This window comes from Macaca fascicularis, chromosome X (assembly GCF_037993035.2).
Source record: "Macaca fascicularis isolate 582-1 chromosome X, T2T-MFA8v1.1".
NCBI lineage: Eukaryota > Metazoa > Chordata > Mammalia > Primates > Cercopithecidae > Macaca > Macaca fascicularis.
In genome coordinates, this window is record NC_088395.1 from 137,337,792 (window position 1) to 137,360,759 (window position 22,968).

The 22,968-nt window shown below is 46.8% G+C and overlaps 1 protein-coding gene across 1 annotated transcript in view; it reads left to right on the forward strand.

The window, feature by feature from the left end:
• The first annotated feature begins 5,740 nt into the window (after positions 1-5,740).
• ARHGAP36 (Rho GTPase activating protein 36) overlaps positions 5,741-22,968 on the forward strand; it is a 31,542-nt gene continuing 14,314 nt past the window's right edge. Inside the window, exon 1 of the mRNA XM_005594577.4 lies at positions 5,741-5,839. Coding sequence (XP_005594634.1) covers positions 5,782-5,839 — 58 coding nt within the window. The 5' untranslated portion in view covers positions 5,741-5,781. The remainder of the gene's footprint in view (positions 5,840-22,968) is intronic.

The following is a 22,968-nucleotide window of genomic DNA, read 5'->3' on the forward strand; positions in this document are numbered from 1 at the left end:
ACCTCCCAAAGCTGTATGCAATTCAGATTGAAAATACATATGAGAGTACGTCGGGAGCTGATACACTTAAATATATAAAGGCAAGTGCTTTGCAGGGATGACCTTCAGAGGTAGTAAAGCCCAGGAGTCTATGGCAACACATAGAAGTGGACGGTCCCCCTGCTGAGCCCCTAAACTCTTGTTATCGAAAGCCATAGAATTTTCATCTAGAACGGAAATGTCAGTGGCTTGCATGTCTTGTAGTTTTTCAAAGGCATAAGCACACACTTGAGTTTTTTCTAGTTCTTTTTTCAGATAACTCCATTTTCTTATTGATTATGGCACAAAACTAAAAGAAAACCTCCCCATGCTTTTTGTTCTTTCTGACTTTTTTTTTTCTGTGCCCCCCTTAGTTCCCACCATTCTCCCTACCCCACCCGGTCGAGACTTCTGGAGTTGGAAAATTCTCTCATCCTGCCTACCCCTAGCTCAAAGAGCAAAATGCTTTACAAAATTAAGTGAGCATTTGGGATTTTTAACTTGATTTTATCTTTTCATTCAACCAGAGGGGTATGTGTGTGGGAGATGCACTTGTCAACTAAAAGCAATTTCTCTGCCTCCTTGGGGACTGAAGCGTAATCGTTGCTCTGTCTTTCTGGTGTCAGGATGAAACTTGCATTTTCCTGAGTGGTGTCAGCACACTGACAGACAGCTCCTGGGATCTAGCAAGGAGTACCGAAAAAGAATGGGCAGGGGGCGAGAGATGTGGAGGCTGGTCTCAGCTCATCTCTTCTCCCCGGGTGACTTTGGGATAGTCACTTACTTTGCCTCACTTTTCTAAATCTAAGAAAATGGGAATAATTCTCTCCCATATCTACCTCACAAAGATGGTGCCAGGACTTTGTCAGGTTTCAGTGATATGAAAATGTTTAGAATTAATAGAGCTATGGGAAAAAAGTGCTGCGGAAGGAGTGTACCCCTAGAAATGCTGTTAAGTAGCTAGAAAGGAACTTCAAGATTTCTCTGTATAACCCCATTTGAGAAATGAGGAAATTGAGGCCCTTCTGAGGTTCAAAGCGGTCCCCCGAAGCACCCGTGATTTAACTGACACGTTTACCATTTGCCCAGTTAAGTCTTTCACAAATAGAAAACCAGGGAGGCAGGGTCTTGAGGTCCTGGGGCTTGGAGTCCCTTTTAGAGAACAAATATGATCCCTGTGCGCTCTGTGTGGACCTTCTGATAGGGCTTCTCAAAAGGACATGCTGGGGGGCAGGGTGCTGATCTGCCAATTTCCTTCATGGGCCCAGAGATAAGTACTTTGTTATCTCATTCCTGAAAATGCAGAGACGTTCCTAACAATCTGTAGAGCAGGGGTGTCCAAGTTTTTGGCTTCCCTGGGCCACTTTGGGAGAAATGTTGGGCCATACATAAAATACACTAACACTAATGATAGCTGATAAGGTAAAACAAATGGCAAAAGAATCTTATAATGTTTTAAGAAAGTTTACGCATTTGTGTTGGGCCGCATCCAAAGCTGTCCTGGGTTGCATGTGGCCTGTGGGTCATGGCTTGGACAAGCCTGCTGTAGAGGGAGGTGGGCGGCAGGACTGAGATTCCCACTTCATAGAGGAGGAGCCTGAGGCTCATGTTGGGAAGCAGACACACATTCACCCAGCCAGTCAGCCAGTAAGTCCAGCCTCACTCTTGGTATTTTAACTGCCCTTTCCACTGTGCTCTCTTGCCTGATGCAAGGAACCCAACAAGTAGAAAGTTCAAATGAAATAACCTGACTGGGAAGTGCTATGTAGACATATACACAAGGATTCTTAGAAAATCCAAATGAATGACTTGTATGGAGTATGCTCATTTTGAACACACCTAGGCCCTGTGAGGAGTCATGTTTCAAGGTTTGGTCAATTTTCCATGCTACGTATTTCCCCATGCACCCAAAAGAAGTAGAGTGGGGTTAAAGTGACCAGTTTCCCCATTTGGTTGCCCCAGTGTTTCTTGTGGCTAGGGTGCCGCAGTGTTCCCTGTAGCTACGGTGCAATGGGAGGGTTTGCAGGGAAAGACTTCTTTCTTCTACATTAGAGTTTCTCTAGCTTTAATGGGCATAAAACCCCCATGAAGGGCCTGTTAAAAGTACTATTTTCTAGTCTCCATGCCCAGAAATTCTTGTTTAGTAGGACTGGAGTGGGAGCAGGGAATCTGCATTGTTATATGACATTCCAAGTGATTCTGATGCATCTGGTCCAATGGATTGTACTTTGGGAAACACTGATCCATGACAAGGTTTAAGGGCCTTTAATTCCTACAGTCCCATTTAAGTAGCAATTATATGCCCGGGTGTCAAGCACTTTTGGGCTTCAGGAAAAAAGTTAAGAAGGTCTGAAGCCTATCTTCTAAAAGTCAGCAAACCCCCAGATTCACTTCATCATTGTGGCTAAAGACCTCTGGGAAGACAATGACCCAAGCTAGGAGCAGGATGCTTGGCTTTTAATTGGAATTACAATAGAAGACGCTTAAGCAGCAGCAAACTGTCAAACTGTAGGTCTTGGACTGTCAGAGTGAGGACAAAGATGTCCTATGTGTCCCTTGTGAGCACATACCGTGGGATGAGGGATTACAGGTCCAAGCTAGCAGGTTCCTGGCTGCTCAATGGGGGCACTAAGAACTCCTACGTCCTCAGAAAGGAGGAGTCATAACTTGTTATGTGCTCCTGCACAGGAAGGGAATTCTGCATTTTACTCACAGGCCAACTTTCTCAGCCTTTTCTGGGTCACCAAAGCCAGCCCAAGTGCCCTGTGCCACTGGCACAACCCCAACCTAAAGGCCTTCGCCATTCCCCTGTCTAGCCTAGTCCTTTATTCAGCAGAGACAAAGTTGTAGATTTTTTTCTAAGTAGGATTTTCTAACTCCAGAAAATAATATATGTTTATTAAAGAAAAACTGGAGAATACTAAGATATGAAAATAATAAAACAGTTAAAAATTGCCCATAATTGCATTACCTAAATACAATCACGACTCAGATTCTGGTGTGTTTCCTTTTAGCCTTTTATTCTGTATATAGGTTTATTATTTATTTGTGCTGTTTATATTACAGTGTGCACACATTTTGCATCCTGCCTTTTTTTCATTTAAAAGTATCATACGTGTATTTTCAGATTATCATATAAGCTTCTAAATTATACACTTAAAAATAATTGCATAATAATTCATTGAGTGAATCAACATAATTTGCATAGCTCAATATCTGGCACCTAGAGGACATTTGATAAATATTTGTTGTATGAATTAATGGATTGATGGATGAATGCATTTCCTTATTATGTCTATTATGTCCTTCTACCCCAGGATATTTAGTTAAGGATAAAGATTTTCAAAGGGAATGTAACACTAAGTAATTAAGTGGCAGAGTAGGCAGGTCAAAGAAAAGGGACAGGGCAAAATTGCTAACTTAGTTACTAAATCAATTTTTTAAGCATTTCTGACCTCTGTATTTTCTCTTCTCTTTTTTCCCAAAAGAGTAGATGCTTTGGTCCACCTGGAGCTTTTTCCATAGCTATTAATATACCCATTTTACAGGTGAGGAAACTAAGCTTCAGCGAGATTAAATAACCCTCCCAAGATTACATGGCTAGAACACAGCAGAATTGAGCTTCCAATCTAGGTTCGTGAGTTTCTGTAGCTTTGTTTCTTTACCACATTACACCTCTTGAGGAAAAGGCAACAAAGAAGGACAGCTGTCATGGGTTTGTACCTCATGCAGAGCTGCCCTGGAAGCAGAGCAATTTCAGTTTCCAAGGACTCTTGGATTGGACCAGGCAGGCAGATTTTGTGCCATGAGGGAGCCCAAAAAAAGCTCATTCAGTTGGGAAAAAAAAGGAACCCATTGAGGCCCTTTCAAAAGCTGGTGCTGGATAAGCTCATGGGAAGAGGTAAGGCTGAGATTTCAATATCCAGGGCCTGAAACTGGACATTTCTAGATGTCAGGCTTGTTTGGCTTGGATGACTAAGTATTTGTAAAGCAGAAATTGGTAAAAGAGCAGGTCTGGTGAGTGTTTGTTGTCTATGATTGCTTTTAGAAAACAGAGAAAATTGGAAATGATTTAGAAATTGGTACAAAGGCAGAGAGGTACCATGTTTCCCAGAAAGGAAGGAAAATGAGTGGAAGACCTTTAAACTCTGAAGATAGCTCTGCTTTGCTAAGAATTGTATGGCAAAGTATGGGCAATTTTTCCATTTTATGCACCCCTTTTGCCGCGTTAATGCTAATATCAGTGGTTAGCAAAGCAAATATAATAACTGCTCTCCCCAACGGATCCCATGATTGAGGCTTCCACTCCTCTGGCCTGCAATCGAGATGTTGGAAGAAGATTTTCCATATTTCTTTCTACCTCCTCACTAGCATTTTGATCAACAGAGCCCCGTTCTCCCAGTGGAGAAAAACAAGGCACAGAGTCATGTCTGTACAGCTACCAATGGCGAATTGGGAGGGAAATTAATTTGGGCCCCTGGGCTTGAAGTAAAAAGGAAATTTCGGTTAGACGCCCTTCCTGCCCAATGTGGTCCATCTCTGGTGGCTGCTTCCACCCCAGGATTTGGGGGGCAGGGCTGTTTTTACCACCACCAGAGGCCCCAAACACTGAACCCATTGTGGCATGTGCTCCCATATGTATTTAAAATATAAAAATACAAAGCCATAAAAGAAGTGTAAGAAAATCCAACACAGTACCACCCCCCGTTGAAATATCAAATATCAAATTCTTTCTAAAAATAAATGTTGGTCCCCCTCCCATATCAGTGCCCTGAGCAAAAGCATTGTCAGTGGAATCTGTAAGTCGGCAGCAAGTGGGGGGTACCCATATTTGTACATACTTGACACTGGGTTCTTTTATCTCAGTTGATGATCAACCCCCTCAATACAAATGTTCCCAGGCAGGAGAGCATCTCCCTCTTCCCTGCAGAATTCCCAGGACAAGGGAAGTAAGATTACTCTCAGATATGGGGCTTCTTGGGGGAGGCGGCAAAATCATTTTTCCTACTCACATTCTTGGTCCTCTAGAACAGAGCAGTGATTTAAATCAGACTTGGAGCTACTCGGGGCTGAGGTGATGCCTGCCCTAAGAGAGGGGTTAAGGGTGGGGGTGGGAGGGTCCCTAAGGGCTGAGACATCAACTCCCCTTTAGATTCAGGGATCCTGGGGGACACACTGCTTCCCGCTTAGACTAGGCCTCTTGAGGGCTGAGATGACGCTCCGCTAAATCGTGGAGTTTTCTAGAGCTTGGGATACAGTCTCGTCCTCAGATCTGAGGCTCCCTGGGACAGGTGCGCTACCTCGCCTTCAAATTCCAGCCTTTGGGGACAGGCCTGCTTTTATGTGCCCAATCAAGGGCTCCTGGGGAGGGGGTGGGGGACAGGGACCTTCCCTCCCTCTCAGATTTGGGGCTCACCAGGGCTGAGATAGCGTCTCCCCTCAGGCTCTGGGCTCCCTGGGGTAGGTGCAAGGTCCCGCCCTCAGAGTCAGAGCTTCCCCGGACAGGAGCTGTGTGTCTCGGCCTCCCTTCGCGTGGGGCAAGGGGCTGCGGGACCAGCGGCCTCTCTTCTGGCAGGAGGGCGGGGGGGTTCCCCTGAGGCCCTGCCCCCTTCGTGACATGCTCGAGGTGTCCGGTGACCGAGACACTCTTAGCTGGGTGCAGGGTGCGGCTCAGGGCGTGGTCACCGGGGGCTACTTAGGGCGGCCAGTGCGGGGGGACGACGCAAAGGTTAACTGCGAGCTGCCGGGCACTCAGCGCGGGTCATGGCGTGGATACTGGACTGCCTTTTCGCCTCGGCCTTTGAGCCCCGCCCCCGCCGTGGTGAGTTGGGCCCACCGAGTCGGGGGGCTGGGGTGCTCGGCCGGGGGCGGCCGGCGGCTGCAGCCCCGGCTGGGCGCCCTGGGGCTTGGCTGGTCGCCCCCTTGCCTCCCTTCCTGCTGGCTTTTAGCTAATTGTTCCTGGCTCAAGGGACTGCCCCGTCGAGGCCCCGCATAAATCACCAGCTTTGCCGGGAACCGCGAGCAATCGCGCTAATGGCTCGGCGGTACGCGGGACAAGCGCGTGGGCGGAGTCGTTGGCTCAGCCGCCCGCAGGGACAGCCAGAGCCTTGGGGCCAGACGCGCAGGAGCAGCGTCCCACAACTCAAGGACCCTAAAGGCCCAAGGATGAATGTCCCTGACAAGGCAAGCCAGGCCCCAGGGACCCTGAAGGAGGCGGGGGTTCATTTTGCCTTGAAGCTTGTCCCCTTGTCTCAATCTCAAACACAGAATATCAGCAATGGACCCCTTAAAGTCTTCGAATTTAACCCCTTCATTTAAGAGATGATGACACTGAAGATAGGAAAAGCCTGCCTAAGGTTACCCAACAGGTTGGCAGCATACATGGGTCAGGTTAGGATCTGCCAGCTGCCCACTGCCCCAGACTGCCCAGTAGTGGATCCCTAGGGTCTTTAGTCGGGGTCTTTCCTTGGGTACTTGAGATCAATGCTTGGTTTCCCTATTTCTGTGGAATTAAGGACACAGTGTGCAAAGATCACAGCACCGGCATATGTGGGTCACATTTCACCCCTTTTCTGGAACTGCTTCTACAAAGTACATTTTGAAAACTGATTACATTTTCGTCCTTAAAGTTTCAGGAGACTGATATTTTCTTTTTGACATACCCCAGGACCCCCACCCATACTGTCCTTCACTCCCCCTTGATAAGCCCCACCTCCTTCAGGCTGCCACCTGCCCCCACAGCCACCTGTTTTTCCATAGTCTCCACCTCCAAAATCTATATTGGTGAGAGTGCGTCATTGGGCACCAGCCATAGACCAAACCTGGGGTTGTCTCCTCTTTCCTCTGCCCCCTGACAGGCGGGGGAGGGAAGTCAGGGAGAGGAGGGGCCTCAGCAACTTAATTCAGCAGAGACCTGTTTTTAGTTCTTGCCAGCCCCAACACCCTACTGAGAACCATCCTAGAAGTCTGACCTCCTGCTAAAAGACTACGGCATGCTTAGCCAGTTCAAGTACAGCCTCGGGCCAGCAACAAGATCTCTGAGAAGGAAAAAGATCTGCATACACACACAGTTTAATTTTTTCTTTTGCATATTTTTAAGGTTTATATGATCCTGGTGAATCAAAAATATAAGGGAGTTTTATAAGATGTCTTTTGAGGCCTTACTGCTCTAACAGTCTACCCTGAAAAAGGGGGTGAGGGAAACATTTCACCCTTGCTTGGACTAGAAGGTCGTCATGTGACTCCAATGAGATCAAGGACATGAAGGCTTCTTTATGAATAACCACATAGGAGGGAGTCCATATTACACCAGGAAGCCCACTCCCATCTGAAAACAGCAATGTCTATTAGAATTAGGAGGCTTTTCCTTAAACTGAACCTAAAAAACCAAATCTATGTCCTGGGAGCTTCCACCTTCTGGCCCTGGCATTGACTTCCATGGTCCTCCTTCCTAGGAAACAGTACTAGCTCTCTCCATTGTCCCACCCCCAACTCACCCTGTTCTTACCTAGGCCAAACTTCCCCAGTTTTGTCATCTGTTTAACATGTGACATAGCTTCAAGGCCCTCACCCATGTCTACCTGCTTTTCTTTGAACATGCTCCAACTTATAAATGTCCAATGACTGGGCCAAAAGAGGTTTTCCAGCTGTGCCCCTATAAATATAGTCCTGGATGGCTGACTTTCCCTCTTTTGGAAGCCTACACCACACCCAAGGTACACACATACGTAGTCATAAACACACACATAACATACACATTACCACACCTATGCATTCCCACGTGCAAAGCCATGAACACACACACGCTTCACATGCACTACATACTTTCTACACACAGCTTAATATACTCACATTACCCGTGTATGCACCGCTCACAAATCCCATGCACAGCCACACAGTTCACACAAAGACTTTATTTACATTGAATTACTTTCAACAAAAGCTACTCTTTTTCCTTAAGTAAACCCAAGTTCTTTTCAGAGTCTCCATTCTGTATTTGGTGTTTGAACTCAAGTGTAAGACCTTATATTTGCTGCTGCACTTCTAGTCTGGTGGGACCTATTCCCCAATATACCCCTGCAGCACACCACTGCCTACATCAGCTCTACTACTTATACAAGAGCAGCTGATATATGTGAAGCACTTCCCAAATGCTGGGCCCTTAGGCTCAGTTCCTTACATGTATAATCTCACTTAAGTCACAGGGCATCACTTTGAAATAAATAATCTTTGGGTAATTTTTTGACTGGGCAAGAGCTCACTTCATTGCACTCCCCCTGAGAAATGTTGTACAATGTGAAGGGTAACTTTGTGGGTAACTATTGATATTCTGCAGGGCTGTAATTGCCTTGGTGCCTCCCTTCGAATGTCTTTCAGAAGTCTTCAGGCATCAGAGATGGGGTTGGGGGAGGAAGCTGTCACCTGACTGGGCAGAATTGGGGCAGTATCTAAATGTTCCTTCATCCCCATTAACCTTGCCCAAGAGATAGTTGGTATGTCACAGTATTTTTTTTTTTTTGAGGGGCAGGTTTATTTTGTCTTCATTAGAATATCATCACTCTTTTGTTGACGTTTGCTATTTTTTTTTGTTTGAACTCTTTTTTTAAAAAATAAATTTACTTTAAATTCTGGGATACATGTGCTGAATGTGCAGTTTTGTTACATAGGTATACATGTGCCATGGTGGTTTGCATCAGAACAATTTTTTGAGGGTGACAATGGGCAATGGGCAACCATAGGAAGGCACTTGGAAGAGGCATCATTGAGGTCTGGGAGGAAAGAGGCCCAGAAAGGCCTTCTTTCCCAGGGAAAGAGACAGCACAATTGACCCACTTGAAATTCTCTCCCCAGTTCACTCTTGGCATTGGATTTGGCCTCAAACAATTGGACTTCTGTAAAGCAGCCAAAGCTCTAAAGCTGAAGGGACCCTGGGGCCCACTTTACATACAAATTTGATCTTTTCTTGGAGATGGGACCGAATCGATTTGCTGAGGCCAGGCCTAGTTGTGCTGCAGCAGGATCAGTTTCCAGAGATGGGGCGTGACTGCCAATGAGACACCCCATTCTCCAGGTCAGGTCCTCAGATAAGCACCCCCATTCACCAATGGCAGAACTTCCCCAATTTTCTTTATTACTTGTTTGTACCTCAAAAGACATTTCTCCCAGAGAAAAAAAAATGTGATGCTCTAGAGCTTAGCCCACACTTTACCCATCGTGAGGATGAAATACAGAATCTGTGTGATGAAAACCGGCAGAAAATAATACTGTTGCAAATGTATCTCAGACTCCAGCAGTAGAGCTGACATTTATCAAGCTTAAATATCAAATGACAGAAAGCATCGAGCACTGATAGAGCAAGACACCAGGTCCCTGAGGGTGATTATGGCAACGGTGAAAGTAAAATCATTCCTTTTTTTTCACACCTACCTACTACGACAACCTAAATGTCCAACAATAGTGGAATGGTTAAATAAAATCTAAGACATATCCACTTATTAGATTGCATAGAATCATAAAAATTATTTTTGTGAAGAATATGTAACAACATAGAAAATGGTACGATTATAACTGTCAAATATGCATTTTTGAAAGACTAGAAAGAAATCGGCAATAAGATAAAGTTAGAGAATCTATTAAGGTGGTGGGATAATAGCTACTTCTCTCTGTTTTCTAAAGTCTATGAAGTTTGTTCTTCAATTACTAATTTAAAAAGGCATAAAAAGGCAAATTTAGGACCTGTGATATGCAAATAATCTATACAGTGATCTAGAATCCCACTATACATAGTTTAAATATATTTTTTCTTCTAATTGTAGGTTAAATATAATGACTGGATCAGGACAGCCAAACATGATCTTCCCAATGATCATGAAATTTCCACTAACTCTGGGTGGGAAAAGGAACAACTGGTTTGAATCCCAGGCCAGCTCTTTTAAGGTTGCTGTGAGAGAGTTACTTAACTTCTCTTAAAATGACATAATAATGTCTATATTTTGTGGTTGTAAATAATAATAATAGTTCTTATTACTGCTGTTGTAGATGTCATTATATTAAATGCTTTCTATGGTCAGTTATCAAAAGAAGTTTTATTTTTTCCAAATGTTTACTATTTGTAAATACCAGTCACTCTACATAAACTATCTCTAACCGTAACAACTGTCTGAGTTTAGTATTATTGTCTCTATTTTAAGGACAAAAGCTCAGAGAAGTTTAGTAACTTGCCCACTGTCACACAGTGGCTGAGCAAGGATTATAATCCTTTTTGATCTGACTTCAAAGCTTGAGTGAAATTAAAAGAGAGAAACATTTGCAAAGCTCCTATGCTGACATGTGGCAGACATTTACTAGGTGGTCAACATGATGTTGGTGATACTTTGCCCAGGGCCCAGATGCCGGTCTTTGACTTATTTGATTATCTATAAATTTCTTTCTGTGAAAAGGAATTTCAACTGAAAGATGCAATACAAACACACCACCTGTGTCCTCATAGATGGGGCTCTGAGTCACTAGGAAACGATTTCTGTTTCCTGCTGGCAGTATCATTTGTTCTCACATGTATCAGCAGAAGTAGGTAGATGGCATGTTTGATGAGCCTTGGCAGCTACTGTCACGTCTCAGATACACTTCTTGAGCAACCATGCGGCTTCCTCGGGATGGGTACCCAATACTCAGCAGCCGGTAGGTCCCTGCTTATTAAGGAAACTTACTAAGTGGCATGGGCATATCTGGAACCCCTGCTCTAACTACTCTCTGTCTGATGTGGTTGACACCTAATTATTACCCCTCCCATTTCCCTTTTCAAAGCCGAGGCTCCAGGACTTCCACAGAAGCAGACAGGGGTAGGAGCTGGAGAAGTTTTTCGAAATTCTTAAATCCTCAGAGGGACTCACTTGCAAGGAGGTATCTGGGGTCAGTGAGGGTAGCATGCAGGATAAATAGAAGGGATGAAGAAGAGGGAGGAGTTGAAGGCACCTTCCAGAGTCTGGGAACATCTAGGTGGGGACCTCTCAGAGCTTTTCCTGCCATGAATCTCAATACCTCTCTACTCTGTAGTCTTTTTATCCCTCCCTGGGATTATATCCACCACCACCACCCTTCCCCCGTCCCCAATTTCTTGATCTTCCTCCACCACTTCCTGCTTAAATGCAACTTTAGCTTGCAATGACTTGCTTTTGTCTCTAGAGGGAGGCAAAAGCACCAGGGAGGAAGGGGTTCAGACTGGGGTCTTCTTCCACTTCACTAGTTTTGGCAAAGGGTAGAATTTATTTTCCTTTAATTGGGAACACATGAATAAAAACTAATCAGAGATGTATTTTAGGTGCTGCATAGCATATCTCAGAGAATCATCATATCTTTCTCTATCATCCCATCTACCCCTCAACGTAGGTGGCTGCTACAAACCGGATGGCCTTAGGCACTATTATTTCTAGAGTGAAAGTGACGAGAAAACAAAACAGGAGTCATAGGGCAATCTTAGCCAGGAAATAATCATGCTCTTACTTTCTGGGGCACAATGGCACATATTTAGGAGACTGGGTTGGGGCTGGATCAGCAACTGGGGTGGAGGGAAGTCTGAACAGTGAGCAGAAAGTTTGAAACTTTCCTGTGTGGAGTATTATATCCAAAACCTTGGTCTCATTAACACTGCGAGGAGAAACTGCAGAGTGAGAATTGGACTTAAGGTCCAATTCTTCTGGGGCTGCATTAGGCTGATCAAACATCATCCTAAAAGAAGAGGGACTATTTCAAGAGTGTCAGACAAGCCAGTAATGAGGAAAATTGGCAGTTTAGTCAGTTGGCTCCACTCCCTAAACACCATGGTTGAGACACTTTGGGCTACATGAGAAGGAAAAAAAGTGCAGAAGGGAATTAACTAACCTTTTCTTAAACATTTACTGTATCTGTTAAGCACTTGGCTGATGGTTTCTATGGTTTACCTCCTTTAGTCATCTGAGCAATTCTAGGCAGGTGTTAACATCTCCATTTTACAGTTGAGGAAACTGAGGCTCAGAGAGGTGAAGTAACCTTGCCAAGATCACACAGCAAGTAAGTGCTCAAGCTGGGATACCAACACAAAGCTGTCTCATTCTGAAGCCTGTGGTCTTTCTCTGCCCTCCCCACATGGAAAAAACAAAAGCCCTGATTTTCAAGGGCTTTACTCTCATGGGGAAACCATGATCTCTCTCCCCACAAAAATCCACATTTTGGTGCCCTGCTCCTCCAGATTCTTATATTTAGGGTGAAATCAAGCAAATCTCTGTTTATATTGGACCGTAATGGGAGTTATTAAAGCATTTTCCACCTTTGCAATTCCCCATATAATCTTCATGTTATGGGAACATATTTCCTGAACTCCAAAGCGAGAGAGAGAGACTTATGATGGTGATTTTAAGCTCCAAGGAAAGAGTGTGTGTGTGTGTGTGTGTGTGTGTCTATCCCATGGTGGTGGCATGTTGATAAGTGTTCTGATAGCCCCTCTTATTGCCCCATTTATATGGGTGGGGGGCATCAGAGAAGGATAGCTTTCCATTATGCTAGTAGTCCCTGGCCCACGACTGCATCTTTGGAGCCATAGCCGGGAGCTTTTGGCTTCTTCAGAGTTGAAGTTTGTCCTCCATTTCACAGGCAGGAACACTGAGCTGGAGTGAACCAGATGGTCTTTATGAACCAAAGTGGAACTGACACAACAGGATTTAGATGGGTAGTCTAGTGATGTGTTTATGCATGTGTGCGTATGTGTGTGTGCTGGTGTTGAGAAGCAGGGGCAGACCCTCTGAGGAAGAGAGGCCTCACATGAACAGCTGTGAGGAGGTGGAAGTGAAGCCGGTATATTCAGAGGAGAGTGAGGAGGTGTCAGATTGGCCCCACAGCAGCAGGAAAGCTGAGCATCTGAGACCAGATGCTAGGAGATACCAAAGTTTGCCTGAACACCTTGTATGGATTTCAGTTTAATGAAACCAAGGGGCTTCAGGTGGTCTATGCCCTGCCTGAGTAAGACTGATGTATTTAGGCTCCCCTTTTCCCCAAAAAAGGAGACTTTCTGGCTACAGAATACTTTGGGCAATGCTTTTTGTGCCCACCCAGGATGAGGTGCTGACCCAGGCCCAGCTGGGGGTAAGCTTTATGGATGTTCCAACTGTTTTTCATCCACGCACCAGGCTCATTTGTGCCAGATGAAAGGGCACAATAATAACAGTGGCAATTTAAATCGTGCTTCTCACTTTCCCCCCTGAAAAGTGGCGAAGTGACTCACCACTGTTGAATTGTCCCTCTCTATCCACCCCCTGACCTGTTTGCAGCAGTCTAGGCTGGTTCCCTGGGGGCTAAGCTGGGAGCCTGGGAGCTAGTGCTTCCAGAGGCCCTTTAGCTGTGACTGGGATGACATCATGCCCCCCCATAAATGTGTTCCCCAAAATGCGATGTATTGCTTTAATTTGGGTTTCTCAGATGAGGCTGCTTGGAAGACATTAGAGCAGCATGAGCCCCATTAGGAAAGTGCAGTGCCCCCCGACTCATGAATAATATAAAATGGGGTCCATTCAGTAATCTTTTCTGAGGGAGAAGCTCTGCTTGTTTTTCTACATGCAGTTTGGTATGGAGATGCTTGCTCTATTTGAAATTTGCCATATACCAACTTCTGGTAGTGATGTTGTAAAAATGGGTCTGGAGGAGCTGTGAAATGATTCTCTTACTCCACCCTGATTCTTCACCTCCATTTCCCCCCATACCCAATTCCCCTGACCCTATGGCTGGAAAATGTTCATTTTCAACTCTTTCTTTCAGCACCAGCCTATGGAGAGCTCCCAGAACTGGAGCTAGTGAGGTGCACTTGTGCCTAGAGTAATTACAGATTTTGAAGTATCAACAAAGCAGGTAATTAGGTGGAGAAAGTATCCCGCTGTCTGGGAGACAAAGAAAGTAATTATGCTGACTACTCCTGGTGCTGTCAGTAAACTCAAAAGAAAGATTTGTAGAGAAATGATAATGTTTGATAGAAACTTCAATGTCTAGCAGGAATCAGGGGACTCTCAGTAAAGCCACCTGGTATGTAATAAAGGTTTAGGAAATATGGTAGACCTGAGTTCAAATACCAGCTCTGCCTCCTAGGGTCTGTGTGATCTTGGGGAAATTACTTAACTACTCTGAGCCTGATGTGTGAAGTGTAAAAATAGCAATAATTATAGCTCTATCTACCTTACAGGATCATTGTAAGGACCCAAGGAGATAATGCATGTCAGAACACTTAGCACAATGCCCAGTACACAGTAGGTACTTAACAAATGGCAACATTATTAGTATTATTACAACTATCCTTGCTACATACCAGGTATTCTCTACAGCAGTTTAGAGTTTAAAAAGGGAAATAAATGATTGCAGTTATGTATGATCATGTCATGAGAAGTATGAAGGGTGTAATTGTGGTGGCTCAAAGAAGCGAGCCCTCAGTTGAGAGGGAAAAGCACAGAAGAGCAGAGAAAGTTTTGTGATTCTGGAGTTAGGTTTTAAAAAAATAAGTAGGAGTTTGTCACAAGGCCCAAGGGGAAAGGGCTTCCAGGCAACTGGATCTGCCCACACAAAGCCAAAAAGGTGTGAAACAGCCAGGCCCTGAGCAAATAGTTGGGCTCAGCTAGGCACCAACTGGGATCTCCTGGGCGGGGGAGGGGTGTCAGGTCAGAGACCAAGAATCTATCCAGCTTACTCCCACCAGCCCCTGTATCGCGCCCTAGGCGCCCTACCTGGCCAATCACGTGCGGCGCCCTCCTCTTCTTTCCTCTAAGCAGTCAGGTAAATTCACACCCTGCCCCAGCTGGCCACAGAGGTGGGCGGGCAGGCGAACCCCCACGGTGAAGATCAGACCAGCGGGCACCTCTGCGGGGGTCGCGGCCCCTACTTCCTTTCTCCTCTCAGTCCCAGCCCAACGTCCCACTCGTCCCCGCCCCCAAACACACACACGGTCACTTGGGTTCTTTTAGACAACCCTGTACTCTCACACACCGCACCCATACACTTATGCGGCAATCCGCCCTCAAGACACACACAACCCGTTCATCCAAGCACTTAAGCTGACCACATGCGTCCACACCACACACATGAGAACATCACACCAAAAGACACACACCGCACCCTCACATGCATAAACCTTTGAACACACACCTCAAGTAGATTGACTTACAGAGAAATCTTGCACACGAGCACATTCACACACTACACACTCCAACAAACACCACCTGTAAACCCACATTGACACACTGCATCTAAGCATAAACACACACCACACACATGCACACAAGCTTCAACGGGCACACACACATCCACACACTGCACACACATATGCACTCACCACAGCACGACCACAAACCCCGGCAGGAGCAGCACACACCCACCTTCAAACCGCACCCACATAATCCCACTATAATCGGGCAAAAACATACAACCTATAAGCGTGCACACACAAACACATGCTGCATGTCAAAGCGCAAACCAAATACACACCACACCAAGCACTCCAGCTAAAACGTGCTCTGCTCACACACCCCCCCACACCCGGCCACACACCGAACGCACACACAGATCTACCGCACCCGCGCGCGCGCACACACGCTTACATGCATACATACATACACACACAGCCCGCCCCCGCCTTCCCTTTGGGCGGAAGAGAAGGGGGCGAGGAGGAGAGGAGGGGAAAAAAGGAGGGGGGATGAGCGAGCGAGGCGGGGCGGGCACAGAAGCTCTTTTCCTTTTGACCTGGGGTGTTGCCCCCATGTTCCCCATTCCCAGGCAAAGGGAGTGAGTGAGTTCGGTCCAAGGAAAATGCAGGCAGAACCCAGGAAAACGAGAAGGTCTGGGGAATCAGCGAGCGGGCGCGAGGGCTCAGCGGGGACCCTGACTCAGCGCACCGTCGACCCCGCCGGAGGCTCCTCCTCCCGGCACCCTCCCCCTGGCCTTTTCACTGCCTTGACCTCTGCCCCCCTCCGTACCCCCACCCTCAGCCAGGACACGTGCTTCTCTCCCCCGCCCACACCCGCACCCCCACCCCACGCCCCACTGGAGAGAACTGGCCACTGTTAAGGGTGAAGAGCTTTATTGGTTTCAAGAAGTAAGGAGTTAAGACTGGCAGACAAGCTTTTTGCGAAACATGTTCTAATCTAGCTTGAAGACTTTTCTTAATGGAGAGCTCACTCTTTCTCAAAGCATCACATTTTCTACGTAAAGGGCAATGGCTATTAGAAATCCCTGACCCCGCGCTGGACACATAGTAGGGCGCTCTAAATGTTCCCCCCTCCCGCCTATGTCACCACATTTGGCAAGGCTGTCTGCAGCCTAGCACTGGCTCGTGACAGCTGTTGGGCAGGCAGTCAGTCGGTGAGCTCTTTTCTTAGCCCATTAGCCCTCCTGAGAACAGCAGCTTCGGACTGGGCGCCACCAGCGGCAGGGGGCGATAGAATCGCTAAAGGTGCTTTGCACGTCTGGTTCTGGCGGCACAGCCCCCTTGAGAATCTCTGAGGTGCCCTCCCTCCGTAAGCGGACTATGTGAGTGGTGGCGGCGGGGGTCACTCCGGAATGCTCCGCGGCCAGATGACGTTCTGGCTCCTGTCCTCCCCTTGCTTCTTTTCTGTGGAGATGGACAGCAAGGGAAAGGGAGATGGACCTCTCCCTCCCACTACTCCGTGGCGCATTATGTAAAGTGTCATGCAGAAATACCCAGGCTTCAGAGTTCTTTATAGGTTCGAATCCCAGCTCTGCCACTTCTTAGCTGACTAACGTGGCAAGTCGCTGGCTTAGGTCGCGGAGTAGTTGTGAGGCTTAGAGTAAGTGACATATGTGAAATACTTCTTCCAGTTAATATACAGAGGATGTCAATTCCCTCCCTCTTTCTCCATACTTCTTCCAGTTAATATACAGAGGATGTCAATTCCCTCCCTCTTTCTCCCACCCTCTTCAAAAACATAAAGATATGGGAGTTTAAAAGAAAGGGGATTAGAGTCTGGGAGGGGGGACATGGCCACCAGCTGATGCCCCCAAGCCAGGCCAGAAACACAGAGGATGGGAAGGAGTTCAGTTAACTTGCAATATGCTGTGTTTAAGGGAAATGCCTGCACCAATGATTTGGTGATGCCATTCACTGGCCACAAGAGAATCCAGGTCACACCTCCAGTCCTTGGAGTTGTGGTGAGGTTCTTCTGCCCATCACTTCCCCTCCTTACAAGGACTTCCTAACTCACCTCCACTTGTATTCTTTTCCTTCTTACCAAGATGCCACATTAATATTTTTAAACTTCTTGTGAGCACTCCTTGGGTGCCAGGAATGTCTCCTGTTAACTTATGTCCCACCAGCATCTAGCACTGTGCCAGACACACAGTGCAAGCTCTATACAGGCAGCAAGCGATGTCCTGGTTGAAATCCCTAGGAAACATTGAGACTCGAGGGTACATGAGGAGTTATCACAAGGAACCTAAAGAGAGGACCCTAGGCACTGCAGGGATGGAGGGCAGTGGCTTTGGATAAAGAGTTATTCCATTCCTCCTCAAAGCCCTCCACCTCTAAGCCTGCCTGGAAGAGCATTGCTTCACTGCGGCTGAGGCTTCTGCAGGCAATTAAGAAGAAAGCCTCTTTCCTGGAGGGCAGAGGCCCTGGCCAACTAGAGGGTGAGTCACCACCTCAGTTAGGTGGTGGAGATGGCGCTAAAGTGGCAATGAATCAGTCCAAGATGGCATGAGGAGATTACCTGAGTGATGATGAGAAGGGGGAATGAGGCAGGAGCCTGAGCCCTTGAGGCTAGGACGGAGTGATAGAACATCTATATTCATATGCATAAAGTCAGCTCCTAACCTACCTCCCCAGTTCCACAACCAAGTCCCCAAGGATAGCATTGGCACCCTCCCGGAGAGGGGAATGTTTGGGAGACTTGGGTTCCAATCCTGACTCTGCTACTTACTATGTGACCTTGGGCAAGTTATTTTCCCCTCTCCGGGCTTCAGTGGCAAGGTAAGTGCTAGGTACTTTACCTATGTCATTTCACACATTCTTCTCCACGGTAGTATTGGAGCACTAATTTCTCTATTTCGCAGTTGAGAAAATTGAGGCTGAGTGATATTTAGTTATCTACCTTCTCTCTATATCATGCGGTCTTTGTATGCATGTTACCAGACAATCCCTGTAATCCAAGCCTCTTCTAGTATGCCAGTTCTCTGCTTAAATTGGATCCCTATGTACTCGGGTTCAAATCATGTCTCCCAGCTGCCCCCAATACCAACCCATGTTGCCAGCTACCTGGGTGGGTTTTCTTTTCCTCTCCGGCGACACCCTCTCCCACCTCAATTCAAGATTTTCCCTGGCATATAGGTCTAAAATCTTACATTGAAAAGCAAACATCACCAGAAAGATGTACTCCAATGTTTTGTGTTTTATCACAGTGGAGGGTGCTGGTTGCAGGATGCTGCAGTGAGGAAGGGGAGCAGAGCTTCCAGGGCCAGAGGGAGGGGCTGCAGAGAGAGAAGAGAGAGAGAGATGGAGGGAGAGAGAGAGACAGAGGGAGAGAGAGAGAGACAGAGAGAGAAAGAGGGGATGCCAGGGACAAATTGGACCAGCCTCAAATTGCTGCTCCCTCCCTTTCTCCACCTCTACTGATCTGGTGTTCTAGAATGTATAAAGGGGCAGCACCCAGTCCACTTACAGCAGGAGGAGAGGGAGAGATCCTCTCCTCTCCTCTCCTTCAGTGAAAGGGCAAATTGTCCTGAGTATTCAAATTGTACTCCTGTGTTGGGTAAGATTTATTTAATTCTGGGGGAGCAAGGGCCTCATCGTGGTAGCAATGATGGTGAGGTGGCACTTAAATTGAAAAGAGTGCCACCAGTGCTGCTTAGAGCCAGACACTCTCTCTCTTTACTAGAGGATAAGTGAAACTTGACACGGCTTCTGGATCTCATTTCCAATCCAGGCACCTAAGAGCCATATCTCCGAGCTTTTGGAGAGTAAGTCCATGTCTGCCTGGGCTTCCACAGCAGCTATACTTGGAGCCAGCAGCTGTACTCTATCCTTTCCCTTACTTTTTCTTCCTTCTCTCCTTTGCCAAGGCTCTACTTCCCCATTTTTCCCTCTTGCTGGGCTCACCCATAGTCTCTTATATTCTTGATTCTCTCTTTCTTCTCCACTTCTGTCCCTGTTTGTTGACAACACTGTCCCTTGTGCATTTACTTGGCCCAAGACAGGAGAGAATTCAACTGGGGGGGTGTAACTGTGTACTTGAAATTCTCCCACTGAAGATCTTTTGTTTCTAACCCCATATTGCCCTTGTTGCATCAGATAAGAATAGTTAGCTCTTGTAAGTTATATATTTTTGCTTGGTTGAACGTTGACTTGTATATATGATTGGTGGGCTGCAGTTTAGAAGAGAGTATTTTTGGAAGAGGTATTAAAAGGTAAGATGGTTTGGGCAGGTGTGGATGGCCTTCTGACTTCTCCAAGTGCCTAGATATGCAAAGAAAACAGTACATGAAAAATTAAGAATATAGTAAGGGGGGTGGGGGGGGACACCATTGCCATCCAGGTCGATGGAGGACTTTGTGAAGTCAGCTTCTGTTTTGTTCTTGCTGATCATTGAACTTTGAACAAAATGACCTTTTTATCTCTGAGTTTGGAAGACCAGAGGCCCTAGACAGGAAGACCAGAGGCCCTAGACAAGAAGGGGAAACAAAGAGCAGAAAGTGTGAGGCAAGGAGGGGAAAGGACTATTCCATGTGCAGTCCTTGTGTGCAAAGGGCCAACAAAGAATGTCCCCTGCCCTCAAATGCCACACCAGTCAAGGCAGAAGGGAAGCAAAGTGCTGTGGCAAATTGTGTGCTGAGCTGGGATCCAGGAGTACAGGACCTTCATCTTGGCTCTGCCACTAATTAGCTGTGTCCTTGGGTAAGTTTCTTAACCATCTGAACCTCCATTTCTGCTCTTCCTTCACTTGTACCGTGAGGTTGTGTGGTATGGCCAGGGGAGGGGAGATTCAGAGCACTCAGAAGGAAGGGACCCTTTGGCTGAATCTTGAAGGAAAGCTCTGCTTTGAATAGGGGAGAGAAGATTGTGGGGTACATTGAGAACCAGTGGGAGTGGCCCAGGGAATTCAGCAAACAGGTATGCGTAAGGCACTGAGCTGGCTGCTGGGTAGAAAATTGCTATGAATCAGCCCCCTCCCCACCGCGGCAGGCTTTCCAGAGAGTGGGGGAATCTGAGCGGCAGAGCCAAGCGCTGGCAGTGCCTGCAGCTCCTCTCAGCACTAGCCGCGGTCGCCCGCCGGACTGTCGAGCAGGTCACGCAGCCTTTCCCTGGCCGGACCAAGAGGCTCGCCAAGAGGTAGTGCAGGGGTAGGGCACCAGTGGCCTGAGCGCAGCCCACTGCGGGGTGAGAGAGGGAGGTGAGGGCACTTCCACGTGGAAGGCCCGACGTGAGGGAGGGAGAGGAGACCTGAGAGTGTGGAACAAGTTGCCCAGGCTTTTGCGTTCAATGTCTTAAACGTAAGAGCGCGCAAGAAAAGATTTAATTTTTCTAATTCTCAGCGGGGCAGGCAGCAGAGAGTGGTTTCCGCGCGCCGCGGGGCTTTGTTTAACTTTACAGGTTCTGCGCTGCCTGGAGCTACCCAGGGGCAGCACCCACGCAGCGCACCCCAACCTAGCCTAAAGGCCATACTCTGCAGCGCAGTGGCAGCCAGAGACCCTGGGCAACCCCGAGAGGCAGAGGGCGCACAGTCGGCACAGAGTGTGCACAGTCTTCTGTCTCTAGCTCAGAGCCGAGTGCACGCAGCGGGACGGGTGCTCGGGCGGAGGGTCGGGGGTGGAGATAGGCTCAGTCCCCTGCACTCTGGTGCCCCAAGGCCCTTGGGAGGGCTTGCGGTCGGGGGGGCTCTCTCTTCAACTGCGAATAGCAGCCGTGTGGCCCTGTGTCCCGGAGTTAGCTAAGTCCAATGGAAGAATCAAGGACTTTGCAGACGTGAGAGTTGTGTCTCTACAGTGCCCTTAGATAAACAGAATGATAATAAATTATACCAGTTATGTTTCGGGCTTGGAGACGCTCTCTGACTTGCCCAAGGCCACTCAGCTGCTTAGTAACTGAGGAGGCCTCCTGACTCCTGGTCTAGGGATTTTTCTGATTGCGTCATAGCCATGAGAGTGGTCCAGTTTTGAATGGGGATGGATAGATGGATGGATGGATGGATAGATAGACAGATAGATATTGATATTTTTAAAAATATGCTTATTTGAATGTAGTTTTAAAATACCATTCCTGCCATGAAAAACAGGGAAAAACATCTCCCACAGCCTCAGTTCCCTATGACAGCCACTCAGACAGGATTTTGAAAAGAAAACTGACAGAAAATTGGATGCTCGTTGGGGAAGATACAATCAAAGGAGAATAGAGGGGGTGGGAGTAGGGGAACAAAAATGGAGGAGAAGAAGCTCTCAGCACGGATTCTGAGAACTTCCTTATTCTGAAGGTTTCTTTGACATGGTCTCTGTTCAGATGGTTTCCGGGAGTGTCCCCATCAGTCCTTTATTTCTTATGCCCACTCTGTAGAAGCCACAGATGTGGTCTGGAGAGGCAAATATTGATGACCCTCCTTTTAATTAAGTCTCATTTCCCTTTTTCCCTCTCTTGTAGTGAGTACATTGGAGAAGGGAATTCTGTGTGTGTGAGTGTGTGTGTGTGTGTGTGAGAGAGAGAGAGAGAGAGAGGGAAAATGAATATGTAAGAGAGTGTAAGGCTGTATGTTCATGTACATGGATGTCTGTGAGTGGGAGTGTGTGTGTGTGTGTGTGTGTGTGTGTGTGTGTGTGTGTCTGAAAGGCAGTGGGTCTCAAAGAGGGAAGCTTTGAGAGGCAAGGTAGATGAGAAGAATGAATCAGAATTTACAGAGTGCAAACTAAAAACTTAGAGCTGACTAGGGATCTGTCCAGTGCTGGTGGGCCTGGGGAAATAGTCAATTCTTAATATTCCTTAAAAGAAAAAGGAAAGGAAACATATTTAAATTAGTGCAGAGAAGGATGATTTTAGACCCATGGGCCTTTCCTGATAGTCTTCAGACACTTGACATTTATGTGACCTTTGACTAGGCTGCAAGATCCCAGGGCAGGAATGGGGGCTTTCTACTCCAGATGGCTCTCCCCTTCCCTCCACTATCTCTAGCCTGGGTGGCTTCCATACTGTGCCAAGGAAGCCAAAGTTCAGGACTAAATCCCTTTTGTTGGCCAGTTAGCTTTTATCTACATTGCATAGACTAGACTAATCCCCACATATCACACAGTTAGCTGCTTTGCATCTCTGATCATGAAAGACCCAGTGAAGATACAGTTCATCTTATCCCATCTAGAAGTGTGCTTCCTGCTGACAGTGGGTGAGTACCCATTTTCATCTTCAAAGGGTGATACAGAGGCATTCTTCAGCAGGGGACACTATTTGCCTCATTCCAGATAGTAGCACTTCTGCTAAGTCTTCCCCTCAAGTTTGGCTCTCAGGTATTTTGGAGGGCAATTCCTCACCTTGCTTGCTTGCTTGCTTGGCATAGTAATGTACCCTTTGGAGAACACTTTCATTCTACCCTATCTTTTATTTTATCTTCACAGCCACACTTAAAAGTACCATGATTCTTATTTTGTAAGGTCATGGATTTGAGGCTCAGAAAAGCAAGATAATTTGCTCTCTGTCAAATAGTTAGTGAGTGTGTAAACTTACATGGAGCGAAGCTGGAATTTGAAGCTAAGTTCCAGTCTATATCTCAGGACCTTGCCAGGATACCATGCTGTCAGATTGGGGGTGGGCTGGGGTAAGAAATGTAGTGAGATGAATACACAGGGCTTTTGGTGTCTTTCTCCTCTGTCAACTCCTCTCTTCTACCTTTCATAATAGTCTTTGGTTTTTTTTTTTTTTAAAAATACTATTCCTGTAAATATATATATACACACACA